This window comes from Strix aluco, chromosome 25 (assembly GCF_031877795.1).
Source record: "Strix aluco isolate bStrAlu1 chromosome 25, bStrAlu1.hap1, whole genome shotgun sequence".
NCBI lineage: Eukaryota > Metazoa > Chordata > Aves > Strigiformes > Strigidae > Strix > Strix aluco.
This window is the reverse complement of record NC_133955.1, coordinates 3377160-3401716: the sequence shown is the minus strand read 5'-3', so window position 1 is coordinate 3401716 and position 24557 is coordinate 3377160. Positions and strand designations below refer to the sequence as shown.

Below are 24557 nucleotides of genomic sequence, written 5' to 3'. Positions count from 1 at the left end.
GCTCAGAAAATCCCTGAAACACAAACTGCTGGTGGCCTGGGAGCCCGAGGGAAGGGCAGCTCTGCACCCCCACCCCAGCCCCTTGTCCCAGCATCTGCCCAGGGTTGCAGGAGCCCCAGCGGGTTCCTGGCACAGATGTGGATGGGGCTTCATCCCAGGCAGGGGAGATCTGCTGCCACGGCCCCGCTCCTGCAGCTCACTCCCACCCCTCTGCTCTCGGGGCCGCGGTCTCACTGCCCTCTGCTATCTGCTAACGCACCAGATGTTCTGCAGAGCACATCTGGAGACAGTTCAAGTGTCCTGGGAGACCATACCCTTCTGCATCTGACCCCAGTGCCTACACAGCCTTGGCGAAATGTCAACAGCCTCTGCAAGCTAATGGCATCCCCCTCCCAAGGCTTCTCCTGCGCAGAGTCCCAGTGCTCCCCCCGCAAAGGAGGGCTCAGCTCTCACCCCTACAGCCTACGGGCATCCCTCGAGATGGGGTGCACCAGGGAATGGACAGTTGACACCCTAAGTGCAGGGGCTGGGCAGGCGATTTGGCTAGCCTGGGCCGTGGCTGAGCCCTGGGCCATTGCTGTGGGTGTCAGTTGGACTAAACCTCTTCCCTACACTCTTTCGATCTTATTCTGGATCCCCCCAGAGGTGGCCCCAAATCTGAGCTCCCCAGGGGACGCAGCATCCTCCAGCCACCCCAGATCAGGGCAGGAGAGCGTGGTCCAGGCATGAGGTTTCTGCCTTGAGGACAGACCCCAGCCAGGCTCGGGTGGCCACTGATACCAACCTTCCCTGAGGACTGGATGCCTTTGATCATGGCCAAGCCAACAAGGCTCCAGGCCACCAGCAGACAAAGGGTCATCTTCCAGTTGAGCCCCCCGCTCTCCGAGATGGAGTTGGAGATGTCCAGGGTCTCCCGGTACCAGAAGTAGGTGGTGGCTGAGCTCCTCTCGCATTCGGTCTCCACAACTGCAATCGAGCAGAGGCAGGGGAGCATCGGGGGGCTGGGGGAGAGTTACCCACCATCTCTCAGGGGGTGAACATCAATTAATGTCAAAGACCTGCTGGAGCCGGCCAGGGAAGGCAGGCAACCCTGGAAACTAAGGGGCAGGAATTAATGGGGCTCATTTTAGTAGGAAAAAGAAGAGACAGGACATAAAGCCATTGTCAGGTGAAAATAAGATGTTAAATATAGGGAGAGACATTTGCATTTGCTATAAAACCTCCCAGAGTGTCCCAAGGAGATGCTCAGATGCTATTAAACACCGTTAGCTCCATCAGCATCTCAGCGGGGCACTGATGGAGCATCCAGGTGAGCCCTGCCTGGCTCTCGCTGCCTCCCTCCATAGTCCTGGGTCAGATCTAAGCACCGAGGCAGCCCAGAGACCCAAGCTCTGGAGACCCAAACTGGCATCAAATCCCATCAGTGGGGACAGACCCCGAGGGGGGAACATGGGAGAGACTCATCCAACCCAAGGGAAACATCTCCATAGGATCAAGGCAGCTGGACCAGAGAGGACCCAGTACCCCAGGAGACACCTCAACCTCCGATGTCCCCAACCTGTGATAGCTACAGATGTTGGGGGTCCCCAGTGTCCCACAGCCCCCCTTCCCCAGGAACTGCTCTCTCCCAGCTGAACCTCCCCCCGCCCATGCCAGCAGCCATCCCTTACTGGCCACGGAGCCGTTTTTCACGATGGGGCACTCGCTCCAGGGAAGAGGGTACTGGAAGGACTTAAAGAAGTAAAAGATGCTCCAGCCGATGATGACGTTGTAATAGAGACCAACAAAAAAGCACACCTGGGGTGAGGAAGGGGGACACAGGATTAAATCACAGGGCAGTGACACTGTCCCCAACACACCTCCCGCTGAGCTGGGACCCGGGGGGGAGCAGTGCTGCTGGGATCAGGGGAAGGGCCCGCTCCCAAACCAGCCCTAGACCCACGAGTGGAGCTGGAAAAACTCCCCTTGACCTCTCAAACCTCTGCGTGGGGCCCCTCAAGGTTCGCTTCCAGGCCACCCCCTGCTTCGCAGCTTGCAAAGCTGTCCTGCACACCCCGAGGCGGGGGCCTGAGGGGGACCCGTGGGTGCACTCACGAGGCAGCTGGCGTAGCCGATGCCCCCCAGGCGGGGACAGATGTAATTCCAGACGCCGATGCTGCCCCGGCGGATGCGCTGCCCCACCGCCAGCTCCAGGAAGAAGAGGGGGAGCCCGATGATGATGAGCAGGACCAGGTACGGGACCAGGTAGGCACCTGGCAGGGGAGAGAAAGCTCATTGCGGACCCGTCTCTGCCTGCTGTCATGCAGCCAAGGACAGACGGACAGGGATGGACAGAGCTGGGACAGGATCTGCCTGGTCCAGGGGTTCATTTGCAATGGATCTGGGAATACAGATCAGTGCTTGGGCAGCAGACAAGACAGGTGTGGAGAGGAGCAAACACTCGTGCGTGGAAGGAAAGGGTGCAGTGTCCCCTGCCAGCGTGGGTACGTGTGGGACAGACCCCAGCACACCTAAAGACACTGCACCCGTACAGGCACATCGCCCCACGCGCGAGGAGGCACCTCCCTGAGCCAGTCCACAGGGACATACCCACGTTCCCAGCCACCTCAGACACACAGGCAGGCAGGAACCCTCCTCTTCACCCAGATCCTGCCTGCACACGCGTGTCCGAGCACAGCCAAGACACCGACACGCACCCCCCACAGGCACCCCATGTCCCCCGGCAGCAGCTTTCACCCTGCCACGTGCCGCCCAGAGCGAGGTTGTCTGGTAGGGGCAGAAACAGCTCAAATTAGAAACTTGGTTAATCTCTGCCTAATTGAGGAGGCCGGAGAGAAATTAGCAGTTCCTGAGGCATAACCAAATGACCGTAAAGGATGCGATGACTCACGCTGCAGCGCCCAGCTGATGAATTACTCCAACCTCCTGCCAGGGGCTGAGGAACGGGCCGGGGAGCATGTGGCTCGCTCCCGCGGGGCGGCAGGCGATCCAAAGGCACGTGTCAGAGCCCGGTTGTGTTGGGTAAATTCCCGGCTGGATTTACGCCCCAGTGACAGCCACCACCCCCCGGCCCCGGGCATCTGATGCTGCTCTGAGCAGCGGCACTGCAAAGCGGTTCTACCCACAACAGTGTCTCGAGCCGAGCACCCCGGCAGCAGGTTGGGGATTGATGTGTTAAAAATGCAGGTGGGGAGATAAATTACAACGCAGCAGCCCAGGGTGATTAAGAGGATGAAGGGAGAGGCAGAGAGCAGGGCAGAGCTGGAGCCCAGCATAATTTGGGAAGGCCCATGAGCATCCTGCCCTTTGCAACGCCTGCCTGGGCATCCACATCTTGATCTGTGGACAGAGATGAGACAGACAGACAGATTCAGAGGAAATTTGTCCAATATTGGAGATTTTCTTTCTGTGATCTCTGGAAAGGGGGGCACCAGCTCATGCCGATGCCTCGTTGGGCTCAGCAGCACCGGTGGGGAAGTGTGGTGGGCAGCGCTGCCAGCCCGTGCTGGCTCCTGGCACACCGAGTCCTGGAAATTTGGCTCCAGCCCATCTTGCTACCAGCACGCAGCCGTTCTCCCCCACAGATGCCCACTTGGGGAGCAGGAGAGAAAGCAGCAGCAGCAGCCCCCACATCCCAGGGCTGCTCGGCACAGCCAGAAGTGGTCTGTCCATCACTCCCCAGCTCCTGCATCCGTCTGTCTGGCGTCAGCCTTGCAGCCCTGTGGGAACCCCAGCCAGGGGCCAAGAGGGTTAAACACAGTGGGAAGAAAAGGCAGAAAAATCAGTGTCTGCCCCATGGGATGGGGGAGATGATGCCACCCGGCCAGTGGAAAGCTCAGTGATCTGCTGCTCAAGCCAGTTCCCAGCTCTGTGCCTCAGTTTCCCCATCTGTAAAATCGGGGCAATGGTTGGGGCAGCTCGCAAAGCCTTTTTTGAGACCTGCTGCAGGAAGATGTTATACAACAGCAAGGAGTTCCTAAACCCAGCTGCTTGTCCCAGTCCCTCCCTGGCTCAGTGCCCCTGTGTCCCACTGCAGGATGAGGCCAAGCTGCCAGGTTCAAACCCACCACACCCATCTCCTCCACCGCAGCGGGTCTCAGGGCTGTTGTAGGTTTAATTTCCCATCCCTATTTTCCATCCCATCTGGCCTTTTGTCTGAAAACACTTGCTTAATGCCCCCACATACAGACAGCAAATTCAGCCCTGGATTTGCCAGGGAATACACCAGGATGAATCCCAGCCGGGGAACACAGGCTGCTCCTCCTGTTACCCAGCACCGGAGACAGCCAAGGCTAAAGCCCCACAAACATTCAGGACAACAGAGACCTCAGTGTAAGCTGAGAAATTTTCATTTGTTGCACTAATTACAGTTAGTTATCGACTGCAGTGCCAGTGGGGAAACTGAGGCACGGCTGGGTGAGAAGCAGGACTCTGGATCTCCAATCTCTGGCTCCGAGCTGGTTCCCAATCTCATTTAATCAGGAAAACCTGCTTGGAAGTCAGACGCCAGACGCGGAGAGCTGCGTAATGAAGCCAGCAGGGCCATATCGATCTATCCCAGCCCTGAATTTAGCCCAGGCTCTGCTCCTGACCTCCTTCGGGCCATGTGGACAACCCTCCCTGCTGCGCCCGACGCACACGCGCCCCGATGCCTGCAGATGCTCGCCGCAACCCAAAGCCCCGCTCAGAGCCCCACAGCAGCTTTGCAGCGCAGCAAACGCACCGTGCAAAGCCGTAGCGCTCCGAAATCGAGCCTCGCCTGGACCCAAACTAGGGCACCAGGAGCTAAGAGCGGCAGCAGCCGGGGAGATGCTGGGATGGCGGAGCCGGCCGCAGCGCGCTCCATCCCAGCTGGGAAGGGAGATGGGGGTGCCAGCAGCCCCGGGGTGGGAAGTGCTGACTGCACAGGTCTTCGTTTGGGAGAATGACTCATCGTGAAGATGACACCAGAGATGTTTTAATTATTGAGAGCGTTGCAGGCTTGCCAGCACCGGGGCTGGGGGCACGTCGAAGGACGCAGCGCCAGGAAGGGGGAGCGGGGAAAGCTGGGCTGATCCTGGCTTTGTTCAGGGCCGCTCGGCTGGGGCTGCCTCCCACCGCTGCAAAGGTCAGTGCTGTGGGGGTGAGGCCTCCAGGTCTGGATTGATGATGAGCAACCTGCCCTCTCATCAGTGTCATGAAGGGTGTCAGGTCTCAGCACAGCTGGAAGAGACCTGGCCCTCCAGGCTGCTCCTAGAAGCCCAAGGAAGGGGCATGGTGTGGGAAGGGAGGATGGGCTGGCTGGAAGGACTTAGGAAGGGGCTGGAGCCTACACAACGTGTTTTCAAGGCTAGGGAAATGGAGGGGCTCTCTTCTTTTTTCACTCCTATTTTCCAAATTGCCCCAACAGGAACTGGGGGCTGCAGCAAGAAATCCTGGCTCCCAGCCTGGAGCGAGTGCAGAGGAGGGCAACGAGGCTGGGGAAGGGCCTGGAGAATAAATCCTGTGAGGAGCCATTGAAGGAGCTGGGACTGTTCAGTGTGAGGAGGAGAAGGGGAGGGGAGACTCATCACTCTCTACAGCTCCCTGAAAGGACGTTGTGGAGAGGTTGGTGCTGGTCTCTTCTCCCAGGGAATTAGTGACAGAACAAGACGGAACGGCTTGAAACTGCAACAGGGGAGGTTCAGACTGGACATGAGGAACAAATGTTTCCCCGAAAGAGTGGTCAGAGAGTGGAATAGGCTGCCCAGGGAGGGGGTGGAGTCCCCATCCCTGGGTGTGTTTAAGGACCGTTTGGATGAGCTGTGGGGGGATGTGGGGTAGGGGAGAACTTTGTAGAGTCGGGCTGAGGGTTGGACTCGATGATCCCGAGGGGCTTTTCCAACCTGAATGATTCTGTGACTCGCCTTGACTTTGGAGTGGGTGGGTGGACACCCTTTAGGACGAGGCCATCCTGGAGGATCCCTCATCTCTGAACTGATGAACACGCAGCTGTGAGCAGCTCCTGGCTGCCCCTTTCCTCCTTCAGAGCCCAAATAACCCACTTCAGAGCCCAAATAACCCCCATCCTGCCCCAAGATCCACACCCTGACGTGCAGTGAGGTAGGACTGGGCCATACCCCCTTCCCCAAGAGCTGAGCCCATCCCTGCCCCATCTCTCACCTCCTCCGTTCTTCTGGCAGAGGTAGGGGAAGCGCCAGACGTTGCCCAGCCCCACGGAGTAGCCGATCTGCGCCAGGATGTACTGCAGCTTGCTGTTCCACGCCGGCCGGTTCTCCGCATCCAGCTCCTCGTCTCCATCCTTCTGCTTGTCCCAGGTCTCCCCCGTCACGTTGAGGACGCTGCGTTTGTAGTCCACGGGCTCTTCATGGGCCAGCAGGTCGGCCACCGACTCGGTGACATGCTCGCTGCTGTGCTCCCGCTGCGTCACCTTGCTGTTCTTCGGCATCGGGACGGCTCCTGGCAGCCCCGGGGGGCGGGATGGGGCGAGGGGAGAAGATGAGCGTCCCACAGGGAACGGTGTGAGCTACAGCTCGGGCCTCACCTCCTCTTCATCAGCAGGACCTGGGCAGGGAAGGGGTCCACAAAGGGTGAGTTGGTTTTGGCTTAGTCCCAGGGTGTCCTGGTGCCGGTGGGATTGGCAGGACCAGGAGAAGGGTCTCCATCACCCCCTGCCTTGGGGACCTCCCTCTGGCCTGGGGAATGTTAGGGGCCCCCTTCTCCATGAACGATGGACCAGGAGCAACCCCTTGTTCAGCATTCATGGAGAAGAGCCTCCTGCGACCCACAGGAGGGAACTCCTCTGGGCTGCAGGGAACAGTGACAAGCGACGGAGCCGGTCACATCGCCGTGACACCTCTTTTCCCCTCCAACAACCCTGGGCCAGCAGCTGATCCCCCACGAGGGCTGACACCACATCCAGCGCCAGGGCCCTGCCCTCCCTGCCCTGCTCCCTCCCCTCCTGGTTCATCGGCAGAGCCCGGGCTCAGCCCCACGACAGCTCGAAAGCGCTCAGGGGACAGTGACAAATGCCCAGGCTATCTCTCCATCCCTGAACATTATCAAGAGTGACTTAAAAGCCTGGGAGCCTGCAGCTAAATCTTCCCAGGCAGCTTTACAACAGATAACGGCTGCAAAACAGCATCGGCCAAGGCAAAGCCATCAATCGTCCCCGCTGCTCCACCTTCCCAGCCTTCACCACGGCCCAGCCTTGGCCGGGAAGAGCCGTACCAGTCCCACAGCGGTTACACCAGTTAACACCAGTTTGCCCCCACCACCTCATTTCCAAAACCGATGGCACCAGATCCCACGGGTGCGGGGCTGGGATGGGTGCAGGCAGGGTAATTTTTGGATCCACAGAGGGAGCGTGGGTGGGACCGTGGGTTTGCTGCCGGCGCGGTGACGAGCGGATGTGCGCGGCGGGTCACGTTTGCACCGGGGACTCCTCCGGCTGCGGGAGCGATCCTGCACGGAGGCATTTCAGGGGGTGCCCACAACCTGGCTCAGCCCAGCAGCGCTCACCCCCGTCTCAAAAAACTTGGGGGCATCGGGGAAATCTGCTCTGCTGGGCTGGGGCTCCCCAACCCAGAAAAGCACCATGTCCCTCCTCACCATACTGGGAGAACTGGGGTCAGACTGGCAGCTCCCACTCCAGCTGGGACCGTGGCACTTCACCAGCTGGGAAGAAAACACAGAAACCCCACTAGAGACTCCACATCTTGGAAAAATGACTCTCCCAAAGGGCCACACTTATTTCTTTTCTCTTCCCTCCTTCCCTATTTTCCAGGAGACCCCAGGCTGGTCACTGGTCCCTGGAAGAGCGATGGTGCCGTGCTCAGGGACCTGTCCCACGCCAGCCAGGCTGCAGCATCATCTCACCCCCACCCTGGGGCCTTTCTCCTTCAGTTTAAAGCTCGTACAAGACTCAGGTGACATCCCACAGGTGACATTGCACAAATAACCCATCAGCACAGTCCTTGGGGCAGCCAACCCTCAGCGTGGGTCTCTACCAGGATGGATGATGCAGGATGGGCGACACAGGATTGACCTCCCGCTGTCCCCTCTGGCAAGCTGAAGGAAAACTCTCTGGTGATTTTCCAGAGCCATCCCCAGCTCTTCTTTCCTTTGGACAAACATCCATCTTTTTGACCCAATTCAGCTCACAAACCCAAACCTTTTCACAGCAGCAGGTTCAGCCCAGCAAAGCCCATCCCCATCCAGCGCACCAAGGTCCCGACCCGGCGCGGGAGGGAAGCAAAGCATCGGCAGCAGGAAACCTCACCCTCCCTCGCCCTCACCTTGGTGTTTTTTCACCCCTGAAGAAAGTTCCCACTTTGCCAGGCCCTGTTCTTATTAGAAAAGCTATTTTCGGCTGTCGGCTGCATCCGTTGCCAGGCAACCGTGTCGGCTCCACATCTTTCTTGGATCCGGCTCCTCTGGAGAAGCCGTTTGAATTATTCTTTCAAGCCTGGCCCAGCAATGTTTAATTTCCTAACGAGGGCTCATTCACGTAAACTGCTCATGGCTCGATCGTGGCAATTACTGACACGTGGCTGTCTGGGGCTGGAGCATCCTCAGCCGGGATGGGGACAGGCACCAAGGGTAGGGAAGGGCCTCATCCAGCAGCCAGGAAATCACTGGGATTTCCATTGATTTTGGATCAGGCTCTGTATAGATTAGCGCAGACCTGGTTGAATCACCCAGAGTTGTTTGCTGCTCTCTGTCTGCTCAGCAGCCACTTAAGCTCCTTTGGAGCAAGGGTGACTCAGACATTCAAGAGGACTCAGCCTCGGGGGCTAAAGTCTCTCTTTATATTAAGTGTAGAGCCTAGAAGACAGGATCTGCTGGCCTAGCCCCCAGAGCTCAGTGCCCCAGGGCAAGGGCACCCAAACTGCTCTGCTGGGACAGCTCAACCCCTTGGAGCAAAGCCTGGGAGGTGCCCAGCTCCAGGGAAGGTGGTGCTGAGCCAGGTCAGGGCGACGGAGACAGGACAGACCCCACAGCATCTCCCTCTGGATCTCTACCTCTCCCCCTCCTCAGTTTAGGTCCCCCCAGCGTTATCTGTAGGAGCTGAGAGGCAGCAGGACACAGTGGTCCTTGAAGAGCAGGTTTCTTCAAACATCTCAAAGCCCCAGAAGCTCTCAGCACCTTGGAGGACACTTAAGACAGCAACATTCCCAAAGGATTTGGGGATCAAAAGGGGTCCTTGACTGCTCTCTTGAGGCAAGGGCTCTCTAGGCATTGAGATCAGATGACGGTGAAGGTGCAAGTCTTCCTCCCCATGGGAGATGCACTCAAATTGAACCTAGAGCAGGGAAAAACCATGATAGAGGTCCCAATCTTGATCCCGGCATGGCTCTGTCACTGTGTCCCCACAGCTGGCTCGGGGAGGTCCTGCTGTCTCCCAGATGGCTCAGCCCCAGCCTGGTGATGGTGCTGCCCGGAGGAGATCCGGGCCTGAAGGTGAAAGGACCATTCCCGACAGCGATTCCATGAGCATCCACGTCCCTGTCGGTACCGTGAGACGAGCCCAGCCAGAACCAGCACAAAACCACCAACCAACCCACACAGCACAGGGACCCGATGCAGGGAACAGTGAGTTCAACAGGGATCTTCCTATTAGTTTCCCCAACACTTTGCATCGGTCCCAAGGTCCGCACCCCTCAAATCGGAAAGCACGGTCCAAATCCACCTGAGAAAGGTATTTCCACTCATTTCTTTGATTGAAAAGGGAATTTAATCAAAAATCCATCTGCCAAAAATAATAACCACCCTGCGAGAAAGACGAGGCAGATCAGCTGACAACCAGGAGCTTTCCGGGCTGGAGAGAGATAGAAAACCCTTGCCACTGACAGATGGAGATTCAGCTTGTTTACTTAGCCCTCATGACCTTAATTTTCTTAAATGTGCATTTTTTTCTTTCTCTTTAGAAGACAGATTAGGGTCTTTCAGAGCCCACAGCTTGTAATAACCTCACTTGCTCTGCCGGACCAGGGGTGCCTTTGCAACAACCGCCTTGCCCAGGTAAAACCAGTGTTGATGGCACCCACGCAGGTACCTGGAGAGGGACCGTGACTTTTCCCACGGCAGGACCAGGGAAAGGACTGGTTTGTGCTGGGGTCGGTGTTGGTGGCTCTAGAGATCACGTGAAAGCAGCCAAGAACATCCCACAGGGCGTTACGAGGGGAGACGTTGGGGAAAGCATCACTGGGTTGTCCCTGGGGACAACTTACCTCCTGCTTGTGCCAAGTGACAATCCCCCGTGTCCCCCATGTCCAGGTGACACAGAGGTGGCCTTGACCACTGTATCCCTTTGCACTGACAGCTCAGGAGCCACCGCTGCAGCGGGGGAAGGCCCATGGCAATGGTTTGCTGTGGTACAAGCTGGATTCACCCCACCCAGGGAAGGGGCAGAGATGGAGAAGCTCCTGCTTTGCTACACCCAGGAGGTTTAATCCCTGCCCAGAGGCTCCCATCGATCCTAGCTGGAGATGGTAACACTCGCTGGGGAAAAGCTGCTATTTGAGATGAGTGAAGACCTCTGGGAGCCGAGGGCACCTCGTCCCCCAGCCCAGCCCAGCCCTGCCAGCAGCACCACGAATGGTTCAGCAGAGGAGGGATGCTCCAAGTCGCGTGTCCTGCCTCGGCCCATCCTTGCTTTCTCAGGAAGGCGTCTGGGGAGCAATAAAGCAGGCTGGAAACGTGTCAGCAAAGCTTTCAGCTAGGCCTGGGAGCGCAGAGGCAGGCAGGGAGGAGATGGGGATTTACAGCAGCCTCCGAGGAGAGCAGCCGCCCACAGCAAACATGCTCTGGGTCTGAAGGATGGGCACGGCGGGAGGGAGATTTCTCCTCTCCTGTGTCCAAATTCTACATTTATACCCTGTTTGGGTCCAGAAAGCGGAAACTGAGGCAGGAAAAAACACAGGCTGAGACTGGGTGAATTGAAAATTAACTAAACCATGGGGACTCTCTGCTGGTCCTTCCCTACCCCACCACCTCTCCTCCTCCAGCTGCAGCCCCGCTGCGCTCAGCTTGCAGGCAAATCCCCTGCAGCTCCTAAAGGAGTGGAGAAAGATGCTGCTGGCGAAGCATCCAGCTCACAGGGCCGGAAAGGCCAAGCTCACTCCATCAAGGTCACAGAGCAGAGAAGGGAGGGAAGAGTGCCCAGAGGCACAGAGGGATTTCAGGAGGCGGAAGGCCACGTGTGGGTTCAGGCTGGGAAATCCAAGCATCAGTGTGCAGCTCCCCATCCTCCCCGACACACACGGGGCCAGGGAACCCTTGCACCCAGGGCCAGGTGGTTTGGTGCAGATGGGGAGACTGAAGCAAGGAGGGGAAGGGACAGATCCAAGGTCACCCAGGAAGCCAAGGAGCCCGGGAAGGAGAGGCAGAGGGAAGGAACAAGCATCCCTCCTGCCATCCCTCTGTACGCTGCAAAGCCAAGCAGCAAAGGGAAAGAACCCTGGATGCACATCCCAGTTTTGAGATTAAATCATGAGAAAACCAGCTCCAAGCCCCCATCTGCTGCTCCCTGCAGTCAGAAGCACCTCTGAGATGGGAGAGGGATCGAGTCCTTTGGGAGGTATCCCACCTTTGGGGGGTATCCCACCTTTGGGGGGTATCCCACTCTTAGAAGCCGCAAGAAACCAAGGGCAGGACCCTCCCAGCAGCATCCAAACATCGCTTCGAAGCCCCAAGAAGAGAATTTTGCCCAACGCAGGAGCATTGCAGCTCTGATCCCCCCAGCCCTACTCTGAGTACCTTCCTGTCACACAAACCTCCCTTCTGCAAGCCAGAGCCGGTCCAAGACGCCTCCATCTTAAATCTATTCAGCACTGGGGCTTGCTCCTCCCTGCTCATCCTCTCTGGCTCCATGGGGAAGGTTTTTGCCATCTGGGCTCATTAGGGCTGCTCCCTCTCTCCCCCCTTCTTTAAACGATCCCTGTTAATTAGCGCCAGGCTCTCACCGCCCTGCGGAGATGACACGCGGTGACTCAGTCCCCCCAGTCGAGCTGCATCCCGGTGCGCTCCCTCCCTTACACCCACGCGTGGAGAGGCACAAACTTTGGACAGGGCCGGCGTGAGCAGATGGAAGAGCTCAGGGGTGCCTGAGGACAAGGGCACCCGCAAGAAGCTTTACTGGAAACCAAGAACGCAGCCCGGGAGCGGGGTTGAGAGCAGCTCAGCGGCACGCACCCGGCATTTCCCCGCCGGAGGTGCTGGAGGTGCTCTACGCCACGTCCTTCCCGTGCAAACACTCGGGCCCGCTTTAGCATCATGACACAGGAGCAGTTCACATTCGCTGATGAATCAGAGCTGCCTCCGCTTCTGTCTTACACCTACCTAAGTGGCTTTCGCCAGCAAAAGCGCCCAGATGTTATAAATAACCCTCAGCTCCTATAAAGGCAAGAAGAGGTGGGGCTACCCCAGCCACCGCACCCGCTCCACCCCAGAGGTGGGTGCGTTTCCCACCACCCCCAGCTCAGGCTTTTTATGCCCTGTGGCAGGTTGTGACATTACAGCGACTCTTTTCTTCAATAGGTGCCAAGAAACCTTTGGAAAGGGCAGCTTCACCATCGATGGGTCATGAGACAGACACAACACCACCGGAGGAGGGGAAGCCTTGGCACTTGGGTTTGTCACGAAGTGTATGAGCCCATTGATTCATCGGATTTGGTCTCCTTTCATCCCTCATTTAGTATCATGAAAACATACATCAGCTGCAATAGCATGACACCGTATCAGAGCCAACCGTCATATGATTCCTTCAGGGCTCTCTTTGATTCACCAGATGATCCTTTTTCCAGTTAGATCTCAGTGATCCCTCTTAACTCACCGGCTCCAGCTGAAGGTTAGTGACTGAACCCAAAACCAGTCCATGTTTATCCTAAAAGCCAGCGAATGGGCAGCATCCAAATCCCTCTGCAAGCTCTGATCTTCCCTATTGTAATTCATGAAGCTGCTGCTACGTTTGTAAACAAACAAGCCCAAATGCAACCCAGGATGGGGTAAAATCAGAGCCTCTCCTCCCAAGGCAATGGTTTAGTCTGGATGTGCGTAGGTCAGCATCTGATCTACGCTAAATTTGATCCTTGTGACTCCAACCCGGCTCTGGTTTAACTCCAGGTTCCCTGCTCTGAGCAAGCCTGAAGTAGCAGCGGAGTCACTCCAGATTTAAACCAAACCCTTTTATTCCTATCGACTTCAGCGAAGCCGTCTCCAATTTATCTCAGACCCACATTTTATTTCCCTTCCAAGCAGCTGAGCTGCAGTCAAGCCACCATCCAGGTTCCTTGACCCAGTCCCGACACCTCTAGAGAAATATTCGCAAGAAACTCTACGCCCTGCCGGGAATAGCTCAGCTGCCGTGGCATTTCAGATTTTTTTCCTACCAAGACCAGAAATAGTTGCATCAGCTCCTGATGGTTTCAAACCTCAGGTGCCTCAGACACAAGGCACGATCCAAGAAGCAGAAGGATTTCACCTTCTGGGTCCTTTACAAAGAGCTGGGAGCAGATTTCTCAGCCGGGCTAAGCCCCACGTCCCCGGCGTGATGCAGATCTGTACCTGGCCAAGATGCCAGCCCAGACACACCTCTGGGCACATCCAGCCATGCAAGAAATGCACTGAAGGGAATGAGGACTCCCCACACTCAATACTGACAATTGCATGAAACCACGACCCCAAGCCCCATTTTTCTGCCTCAAAGCCGGCCCTCCACATTCAGGGAGAGGCATAAAAATAAAAGAAGGGAAAATAAACCTCCAACACTTCAGGGGCCAGGAATGAAATACTCATCGCAGCCGAATGCTTTCTCCTCTCCCAATGTTATTGTCAAGGTCAACCTAGAAGCTGCGTTTCTACCCACCCTCAGGCAGCGGCTTGGAGGGGACGAGCCCCCCACCAACCTGAGCTGGGTGGCCAGTGCCACCCCTCCGGTGGCTACCCCCAGGCTCTGCAGGGTGGTTTAAGCCATTTGCTGTCTCTAAATGTCCCCCCCCCGCCCCGACCAAACCTCGATGCCATCACCCTTAGGGCCACGCCTGATGCCTCCAGACTTAGGGGTGTGTGGGTCCCCCAGCCTAACCCTGAGGCACCTTCCCCCCAAAAGACCCCGACAGCGGCGGTGGGGAGGGGGCAAACAAAGCAGGCAGCACCCGGTGAGGTGGGGAGACCCCCCCCCAGGAGCGAGACCCCCGAGGCGGGGGGAGCACAGCGAGCAGCCTTACCTCGGCGCGGCGGCAACCGGGGAGGGTGAAACGGGACCGATCCCGGAGGAGACGCAGCAAATTCCCGGCAGAAACTGCCCAGGTTCCCCCCGCCCCGGTGCGGGGGGGGGCGAGACCGGGCGGCGGCGGCGGCGGCGCTGGCGGGTACCGGTGGCTGCGAGAACCGGGCGGCCGCTTCCCCTCCCGCCGCCCCCCCCCGCGCTCGGCGGATGCGCGCTGGGCTCGGCCCGGCCCCGCTCCCCTTCGCCCGAGGGGAGGTAACTCCGCTCGGCTCAAAAAAAACACCCCCAAAAAACCAAACCCAATTTAAAAAAAAAATAATAATAATTTTATAGATATATAAATAATAAGGGACACGCAGCCCCTGACGCAGGCTTGAGTCACCAGGGCTGCACGTCAAAGCTGGGATGCCAGACCACCACCCCCCCACTCCGAGGGGAGCTCTTACATTTAAAAATAATAATAATAATAAAATAGCACTGAGTCCTGGCAGAAGGGGTGGGTTCAGCTTTGCCCACCCTGGTGCTGCGGGGAAAGGCAAAACCCCCTTTATAATGTCCCCCCCCCAACCAAAAAGAGCAGCCCCAGAGGTGCCCTCCTGGCCAGCACCGGGGCTCTGCCCTGGGGATGGGGAGTGCTTGGAGGGGGGGAGGAGGAGATCTGGTCACCCCTTTCCTCCAAGGGTAACAATATATTAGAGGAGTCGCTTTGTCTCAGACCACACAGGGACAACGGGAGGCAGGAGGAGCAGTTGGGACCCAAATTCTGCTCCCCATAACTCAAGAGTAAATCTGGAGCCTGCCCTTTGAAGGCAGAGCGGCTCAGGGCTGACCCTCAGGGACCCCAGACCCAGAGGACACCCCATCTCCAGCCACACCAGTCCCCTCTGGTACCAAAGCCGAGCCCAGGAGCAGCACAAGCTGGAGCAAGGCTGAGCTAGGGGTGTAAGCCAAATTTGGAGGATGAGGTATTGACATTTATTAACCCACCTTTAAGGCTAATGGTGAAATTCCACGGGCAAAAGGGTCCCACTCCCCCTCCCAACAGGACACAGTGGATTATAGTAGCACCAGGTATTTTATCAGGAGGAAGACAGAAATACACATGCACAAACAGCTCTTTAGGGCAAGAAAACCCCAAATCCAGCTTCTTAGGCTTAATTCATCACAGCCACTTAGGCTGCTTTGATGCGGTAGCTGTGGGTAGCAGAGAGCCCAGGCACACCTGTAGAGATCAGCCCTCCCCTTTTATTCAGCGCTGCCGAGAGTCCTGCCCTCAGAAAACATCTAATTGGGTTAATTGGGAAAGTCAGAGGGCTGTTGGGTTGGTTTACTGGTGGGGGAAAGGAGTTTTCAAAGGAGTTCATTGCTGGTTCAGCACCTGGTGGAAATGATTAAGGTCTCCAGGTCCTGAAAACCCAAATTCAGCCCATCCAAACCCCAGCAGTGTAGCCTGGACACGTTTCCCTGACCAGTGTGCTGCTGGTGCTGGGGATACTGGTACCAGTATCCAGCTCCTGGGCCTGTGGGAAACCCTGACAGGAGGAAAAACACATTTGGAAGAGACAAACCCCAGAGGATTCAGACCTCCAGCCCCAAACCACACTCCTTCCAGCTCCCAGATCTCAACATTTATGCACATCTCTGGCTTTTGGACCCGTTTCCCTTTCCAGCCTATTAGGCACAGAATGATCAATTCTCACAGGTACTTGGGAGCTCGGCCAGCGCCGGCACCGAGATCCAGCGCCCGAGTGCGAGAGCGACGGTCGTAACTCTCCCTCCTGCCCCTCCAGGGAGAAATGAGGCCACACTCCATTAAATCTGTACCTTTACCCATCCCGGGCAGGGGTAAGGCAGCTCAACGGGGAATCACAGAATCCCAGAATCACTCAGGTTGGAAAAGCCCCTCGGGATCATCGAGTCCAACCCTCAGCCCAACTCTACAAAGTTCTCCCCTACCCCACATCCCCCCACAGCTCATCCAAACGGCCCTTAAACACACCCAGGGATGGGGACTCCACCCCCTCCCTGGGCAGCCTATTCCACTCTCTGACCACTCTTTCGGGGAAACATTTGTTCCTCATGTCCAGTCTGAACCTCCCCTGTTGCAGTTTAAAGCCGTTCCCTCTTGTTCTGTCACTAATTCCCTGGGAGAAGAGACCAGCACCAACCTCTCTACAATGTCCTTTAAACATTGAAGAGGCAGGTCGCACTCGGGATTCGCTACGGCGCAAAATCCCCGCTGTCTGCTCAGCTGCTTGCGACGTCCCCGCACATCTCACGGGGGCTGACGCACCTTGGGAGGGGTGAGGGGAATTTGAGGCTGGTGTGAGCCAGCCTGGAAGAGATGGGATGTGGGTCAAAGCCTGCCAGGGGCTCTTCTGGTTTGTGGTCAGCCTCCGTGACCTCTCTGAAGACTTTATGATTTTTGTGTTTTAAGCGTGGCATCTTGTGACAGCCCTTCCTGCGGATCACGCTTTCTGGTCGATAGGAGAAGCGAGCATGGCAGGCAGGGGTGCAGCGGCCAGGCTGGGAGGGGAAGGTGAGACTTGGAGCCATCACAGCCAGGACATCGCTGGGGTCCCCTGCTCCCTCCTACGGGGACATGTAGGGCACAGGCAATGGCAGGTATTAACGAGCAGGGAGAGAGAAACGTGCCCCACAGCACGTCACCTCCACGGGGACGCTCCCTGCTCTGCTCCCGCACAACTGCCAGATGCAGTCAGGGGTCTGGGACAAAGCCACGGGGCAGAAGGGCCAGGAGACATCCCGGGGCGTGGAGGAGCTTCTCCCTCCATGAAATTCAACCCCACACAGGGTTGGTGTGAGACGGACTCTCCCCCGGCTGTGAGGTGACAGCCACCCCCGTACAGGGCAGCATCAGGCTCGCCACAAGCACTGGGAAGAGCCCAGCGATGGGAGAAAGGCCCTGCTGTCTGCAGGCACCAGAAAAACTTCCTAATCTCCAAAGATGGACATTTTTATTGCATCCCAGTGCTGTCTCTATGGGGAGATGGATACGAGCTTGGGAGGACTGGGGAAGGGGAGCTGCAGAGCCCGCGGGCTGCAAATGCCGACAGCATAAAGCTCTCTGCACACCCAGAGATTAAAAAAAGAAGATTGGGTGAATTTATTAAGGGGCTCTAAAGCAAAGGGAAATCAAACAACCTTATTAAAAGGGACTGAACCAGCCATTCAGCTCCCCTGCTCCTGCACACACTCGAGCTGGGGAGGGGGGTGGTTCCTGGGTGACGGGTGACTCGATGACACCTTAAAGTGTCATAAATCCTCTCCTGCGGATTTAAAGATCTCCCTTTGGCTGGCCACACCTCACTGAAGTGTGTTGCTGGTTGGTAAACTGAGGCACAGAAAGATTCCCCAGCTGTATCAGAGCTAAAAAAAGCCTAGACAAGGCTGGATCTGGGCTCTACCATGAACATTCACGCTCAGGATGGAAATTTCAGGTTATGGCCCAGGTTGTCGTGCCCCAGACAGTGCCAGCGATCAGCACAGAAGATACCACAGGCAGATGCAAGAAGCTCTGACTATGGCTGTATTTGGCTGAGGTTGATTCAGAGACTCAGGCTCACACAAAAAAAAAAAAAAACCCCAACCCAAACCTCAAACCCAGAGAGCCCGGTACTTTTCCAACACTAGCCTGAGCCGCGGGAACAGTCTGGATTAAAGCAGAGCATGAGTAATGTCTCTCCTGGAAGAGCAGTGCCCCGGAGAGCCAGCAAAGGGCTGATACCACGGTCGAAGATAGACGCATTTCCATAAACGCTGGAGCAGCAGCCTATAAATAACCGCCTGAATTTACCGCTGCTTTCATGTGACCCTGATCCCCGCATTTTCCGCTGCCATCTGTCACCATGGAAATGGCATCACAGGGCCACCAACCATTCATTCATAGGACTGGTCCAAGGGAGGGGGCCCAGCGTGGGGGAGGCATCACTGAGGCTTTTTAAAGGATGAAAGTTGCAATTGTGGGAGGAAAAATACAGCGAGAATGTTTAGAGGGAGCGGGCGAGGGTAGAGCGGGTGGGGATGGAGCAGTCCTTCCCAGGAGGGATGCGGCACCGCCTGCGTTTCCAAACGCGCTGCAGCCGGGCAGCAGCACCGGGACAGAGCTGTGGGAAGGGATGGACAGACAGACAAGCCCAGATGGACAGAGAGCAGGGGTGGATGGACATCTGCAGGGAGCACAGGGATGAATGAATCCCTCCCCTTGGTCAACCGCCGGCAGCCTGGAGCATCACGAGGGTACTGCCAGCATGGGGAGATGCATTTACCACCCCATCTCTCCCCCAAACCCCCCCTGGCCGCAGGGACCACCCTGTGCCTTTGGGAGGAGATGCTGCCTTAATAAATTACCTTATTGCCTCCTCCACTGGTGACAAGGCTCCTAAACCTGGCTTTTCCCCCCGAAGCAGGGTGCGAACAGGGAGGGATTAACAGGACAGTGAGCGTGGACCTCAGCTCAGATGATTTTCCACCTAAGCTGTCAAGTCGACCTACATTCAAGTGATAATAATCGAAGGGGATAATACCCTCCGGTTTCTATATATGTATTTGCCTGCAAAGCCAGGGCCTGTCACAGCTCATTCAAGGCCGGGAGCTGCTAACGTGGAGGGAAGGGAGCAGAGCCTGGGAAAGGAGAGCCTGGCCTGACTCAGAGCAGAGGAATTTCTGGCTCTTACAGAGCATTTTCCACCCAAGAATCCCAACTTGCTGTGCCAGGCTGCTTCCCCCATCCCGTGGGGCGAAGGGATGTGCCCAAGGCTACAGGTGAGGCAGTGGCACAGCTGGGAGCCCGAGCAGGATATTCCCCTTGGATTTGCCCTGCTCATCCCAGAGATGCCCCATCCTCATCATCACGAGGGGGAACAGGGACACCTTTAGCCGGTGACCATCGAGCCTGCACAGACATGGTGGCACTTCCAAGGGCTCCCAAACTTCTCTGGTCACCCAAGAGCAGGATGACAACCCCGCAGGGTACCGTGTCCCCAAAATATGGACAAACGCCAGACAGACCCAGCTGGAAACATCAAAAATCACTGAGAAAATGACCTTTAAGAGAAACATTTACCATTTATTAGTGATCTTAATGAAACCAGCCCCAGTGCCCCTCCGTGCACTCACCTGTTGGCTCTTCTTCTCCAGCACTGCAAGGAGCAGGGACCATCTATTTTTGTCCTGGAGATCACGTCTAAAAAACAAAAGGGTGGTTGGGAGGAGGCAATAAGCCTTGTCTGAGTGCGAGAAGAAAACCACACTGCTTCGTTCAGCCCTGGGGGACAAGCATGCAGGGAATAAAGGGGACTCTGCACAATAGAAGGAAAAATAATAAACCCCAGCACAGGCGTAGGAATGAGAACCATGTCCCATCGCCTCTGGGCAAGGGTTCCTAGCAGCGGGACAACACGCTTTAAAGAGCTGCTGCTCCTGAGTTCTGGTCTTAATTTTCTTCACATGCCGAGCTGCCGTCGGATCAGACACGGCTGAGTCTGCGTTGTGCAACGGGGCGAATTCATAAGCGCCGGGGCTGGGTGGCACCACGCTGGCTCGGGGTGCCGCGGCGGAGCAGGCTCTGTTTCCAGGTGGCTTTGATGGCCTGGATGGGTCTTTTTGGATGAGCTTTGAGTGATCTCAGGGAGGGTTTTTTGAAGGCTTTGCCTGTGTCTTGGCTGACACTGCTTTCCCTCCCAGACCCCTGGTCCTGCCCCTCGCTGCCTGCGCTCCCCAGCTGAGCCACCTCCATCTCCCTGGAAGGTTTGCAGTGGGATAGACCCCAAGTGCCCTCTCTCATGGCCAGATCCAGCCCTCCCTGCCCAGCACAGAGGCCTGAGTTGGGGATCTGGGACAGTCTCAGTGCCTGGATCCACTCTGGGGAGCTGCAGAGTCCTTGGACATTTTGTTCTTGGAAATGAAAACAAAAACCCTTCAAAGGGCTGCTCAGCCTCGCATCTCCTTGCATGGTCACTGCTGGCTGTGCCGTTTATTCCTGGAGGAATAGAGATCTCAGCCTGTCGTTGGGCCAGCTTCTTTGAGAGGGGGACATGTGTCCCCTTTCTGAGTCCCAAAGGAAGGACACAAGGAGGGAGTTTGCAATGGCCTTGTCTGATGCTGCCCAAACTACGTGGCTTGTTCCTCTGATGCTCATCCTGACTGTGCAACCTGCCTGGCAGACTCAAGAGGGTTCAAAGTGCCAAAACCAGAGGATTTTTCACCCCAACCCACATCCCCTGGAGTAAAAAAGCACGTCCTGGGCTCTTGAGCCAACCCCACCGAGCTGCTCATCATGCCCTGCCACAGTCCCTGCTCTCCCCGGGGAGATAACCCCCAGCAACTTGGCACCCGCCATCATTCTCTACCCAGCTAACGAGAAGCAGCCAAATGCCATCCAGCCGGTCCCCACCAGTAGCTGCTTTCAACAAAAATCACCCAGAAACCACCCTGGGGCCATACAGCCGCAACCCCGGCTGCTGGGGGAGCAGATGGGAGCCAGCTGGCCACCTGCGGTCCCCGCGGCCGCCTGCCACCGGCCAGCCCTCCCCACTGTCCCCAGCCTGGCGATGCAGCTCCTGGGTGGTGGCAAGGGCCGGGGAGCTGCTGGAATAAGGGAGCGGAGAAAGCAAAGCTGCCGGCTTCAGCTGGGGGCTGCTTCCCACCCCATCCCCAAGGCTCCCGTGGGACTTGGTGCGTGGAGCCCGTCGGCTCCTGTTTCACCAGCTGCCATGTGATTTTGCCCTGGGTATATTTTAAGCGCTGCCTTTGACGTCACACGTTCTTCTCCAGGATGCTGCTTTCTATATGTTTCCAAGCAAAACAGTCCCCAAATTTCCCCTTCAGCTCCCCCCCACCAGCCACTCAGCTCCCCTGGCCTGAATTCCGCCCCCCCTCCATCCCCTGCGGTATCACCTCCCCACAATCAGGTCACCCCTCAGCAGCTGAACAGAGCTGAGGATAAGGGAGGTGATATTTAATAATCCCCTTTGGCAGAGCAAGGAAAAGGTGGAAAAAAACACAGACTGCGGAGAAGCCTGGCTCACCCAGCAATCGGACTCAGGGCAGGACTGGTCCATCAGCCCCGCAGGGTGGGTGTGGGAAGTGAGGCATCAGGAGATGGAGCCACCCAGGGTGGTGGGTTCACCCTGCTCCCTCCTTCTTTCAGAGCTGGGTGCAAGTGAAAAATCCTTCCCGTGGCCCAACCAACCACCCTGACAAGCCCCATCAGGCCTGACAGGGTCTGCATCAAACTGGGAGCCAGCCCTCATCCCACGCCCTCCATCCCAGCTGCTCTCCTGGATTAGTCCCAGCCCCAAAGAAATGCTGCATCCTGCCCCAGACCAAACCCTGAATCCCTCACCTCCCAGGCCTGAGCACCTCCAGGAGCAGGATGCGGCCATCTGAGGAGAAGGACGCGGGCAGGGACGGAGTGGCACAGCCGCTGCGCTTGTTCCAGTGGCTGGGGAGTGGTTTGCAGCAGTGCAGCACAAACACACACTGAGCTCTTCCCTCGCCTGTCTCGTCCCAGAAACAGCCGCTGTCTGTCCCCAGAGACCTTCACCTGCGACTCACTTCACCCCCCATCGAGCTGTTTGGGCTGACCCGTGATTGGTGGAGAGTAACAGAGGGCAAAGATCCGAACTCTTTTTTCCCTCCTCCTGGGAATTTTTACCTGTAGCTTCATCTCAGCACATCCCACGGGATCTCAGTGCCAATGTCACGCACACAAGTGCCTCCGTGTCCATCCTCGGAGGTCCCTGAAGTCAGGCTGCCCATGGAGATGTTGTAGGGATACCCACTGCCCTGTACACGGCACAAACCCACCCTTCAACATCCTGTGAGCACCCCTGGCCTGAAAGAAACCCAAAACATCTGGCTGAGGGAGCGTGTTTCTTTATCCTGGATCCTGGGCACAGCTGGGTTTTTCTCTTTGAATCCCCTGGCCATCACTCAGTTGGGCATTTCCACGGGCTCTTCTGCATCTTGCCTGAGGGTGGGATGTCTCCGGCAGCAGTTCAGCCCCCAGTAGAGCTGTACTGGTGGAGAGGGAAAACCAGGAGGTCTCAAGGCTGCGAAGGGTCACTCGGAGGACTAAAGCAGCTGATAAAAAAGATCCCACCCCAGCAGTTCAGCTGGAAACGATCATCCACGTGAAGACAAACGAGTTGGGACAAGCCGCCCTCCCCTCCCTCATGCCCCCCAACCCTCCAAGCTCCCCACATCAGGGGGTTTCACTGCGCTTTAAGGACAGAGCAAGCCCCAAGGTATCTGAAACGCTGCTGGAGAGAAGAGCTTGGATGCCATCCCTCGCCCTCCCTGCTGAGCTCCCAGCCAGCCGCCCGCGGGGCTGCCTCTCCCCTGCCTCGGTGCGAGAGGCCGCTGATGCTCAGCCCCTCTGGAGCCCTCTCCCATCGGGAAGAGCCAGGCTGCCCCACTATAGCTGGCACAAACCAAGGCACCTCCTGCCATTAGCCCCCTGAGGCTGATTATTCTTCTCTCCCATCCAACAGCACAGACCCAGCCCAGCTGCAACGGGGCCAGGAGGAGGAATGGGGCTCGGGAGAGCTTTGAGGAGTGTTTCTGCCTGAGCAGCATCTGCTGGGCTGAGCTGTGCGGGTCCAACGTGGCCACGCTGCCCCGTCCCGCTCACACCAGGGATGCGGGCTCATGCCCTGAGCATCCTGCACTGAGGCAGGATTTGCTGCAGCTTTGCAAGATGTTGGGAGAGGCACATTTTTCAGCCAGCTCAGGGTTTGCTGCAGCTTTTCAAGGAGCTGGGAGAGGGGGATTTTCCTCCCCAAGTCCCCTTACCTGGACAGGGGTGACAGCAGGAGATGGCTCTGCCGAGGGGAGATGTGCCGGCCACGCAGCGTGATGGGTGGTACCCCCTGCCAGAGCGGGGCTCTCTGTGGTTTGGGGTCTGGCTTTTTACCTGTTCAATCCTCCCATGTTTCTGATTTCTCCTCCTTTTCCCCAGTGCTCAGAGCTCTCTGTGCTGGCTGCAAAGTGGGGGTTCCCCTGTTGTGCCCCATCCCTTCCCCCCAGGCTCCGGCACTGCCTGGAGCCAAGCAAAGCCGAGACAGCGCTGACATCAAGCAACACTTGATAGGATCAGGGAAGGATTTACTCAGGCCTCAGCAAACAGGACTTTCCCCCTGGTTCAACAGTACTCAGAGCTTCAGCCGCCACACAGCCTGATGCCAGCTGGGACCCCCCAGGGCATCCCCACACAAGAGCACCTTGAAACCAGCCATTCAGGGACCTCCTGGGGCATCTTCCAGTGGAAACACCCACCCAGCCCAGCCTTTACATGGGAAACCATCCAAGCAGCAACCTCCTGTCGGTCCCCATCCTGGTCCCCGCCCCTGCAGCATCCCCATGGCTGTCGGCACGCGGAGCCTCTGCCAAGACAGCAGCACACTCCATTGTCCGGGTCAGGCTTTAATCGCTGCCACCCGAGAGGAGGTTTGGACACCCAACAAAACTGGCAAAGCCAAAGAGACCCCGGAGGAGGTGAAGAGACAAACAACTGGAGAAATCAACCCCAAAAAAACAATGCGTCTTTTGGAGGCTGGGATAAAGCCCATCGACCCCGCTGCAGGGCTCGACCTCGGCTGAATGACACGGCCACAGCCGCTGAGAAAGGGACCGCGGAGGAATGCAGCTGCGCAGGGATCCCCTGGGAAGGGCGGGGGGGACACGGGGGATGTTCGTGTTTGGGAGAGGGGATTGCAAAGCCTGTGGCCTTTCAAGCCACGGCCCCGTCAGAGGCGAGAGCTTGTGGCTCCGTTTCAGCTGCACCACCTGGAAATTTTACGCCTGGGCAGAGCTGGGGAGGCTGAGCACAATCCAGGAGCTGGGGAGGGGGCTACGAATCAAGGGAAGGGTTGGGGGATGCAGAAGAAGCCTGTATAAAATAGGAACCATTCAACCAGGCTGATTTTAGGGATATTTTAACCATCCCTTCTCTTTGTTACCTAGAATATACCGCCCCTTCAAGAAGACGCTCAGAGCTGGAGCCCAGGGCACACAAAACACGCAGCATCATCTCTCTACAGCTGGGGATGGGGAAGATCAGATGGAACCAGCAGGTCCCAGCCCCCATCGTGCTTTTGCTTCCCCACATTTGCAGATGTCTCCTCACCTGAACACCTGAGCTCAGCAGATGAGGCTTTGGGTTTGCACTGTGCACCTCCGTTGGGGTGAAAATAGGGGCTGGAGGTACAGGTGGGGGTCCTGCTTTGGGGAAGGGTTGGGAAATCCTGGAGGGAATAAGTCAGCAAAAACAAGAATAAGAGGAGTCAGGAGAGAGGATGAGGAAAGGGAAGAGCGAGGAGGCGGC

General features: G+C 57.2%; 1 protein-coding gene across 2 annotated transcripts in view; it reads right to left on the bottom strand.

Annotated features, from left to right (window-relative positions):
* SLC6A17 (solute carrier family 6 member 17) overlaps positions 1 to 21645 on the bottom strand; it is a 30805-nt gene extending 9160 nt beyond the window's left edge. The window contains exons 1-6 of one of the 2 annotated variants that reach the window (XM_074850290.1): positions 21576 to 21645; positions 19349 to 19415; positions 6142 to 6543; positions 2095 to 2252; positions 1671 to 1797; positions 785 to 966 (exon numbers count right to left, since the gene is read on the bottom strand). In XM_074850290.1, the coding sequence (XP_074706391.1) occupies positions 785 to 966; positions 1671 to 1797; positions 2095 to 2252; positions 6142 to 6427 (753 nt within the window). In that variant the 5' untranslated portion in view covers positions 6428 to 6543; positions 19349 to 19415; positions 21576 to 21645. Of the gene's footprint in view, positions 1 to 784; positions 967 to 1670; positions 1798 to 2094; positions 2253 to 6141; positions 6544 to 14207; positions 14627 to 19348; positions 19416 to 21575 lie in introns of those variants that run through there. The other variant, XM_074850289.1, reaches the window with a different exon arrangement.
* Between the last annotated feature and the right edge of the window lie 2912 nt (positions 21646 to 24557).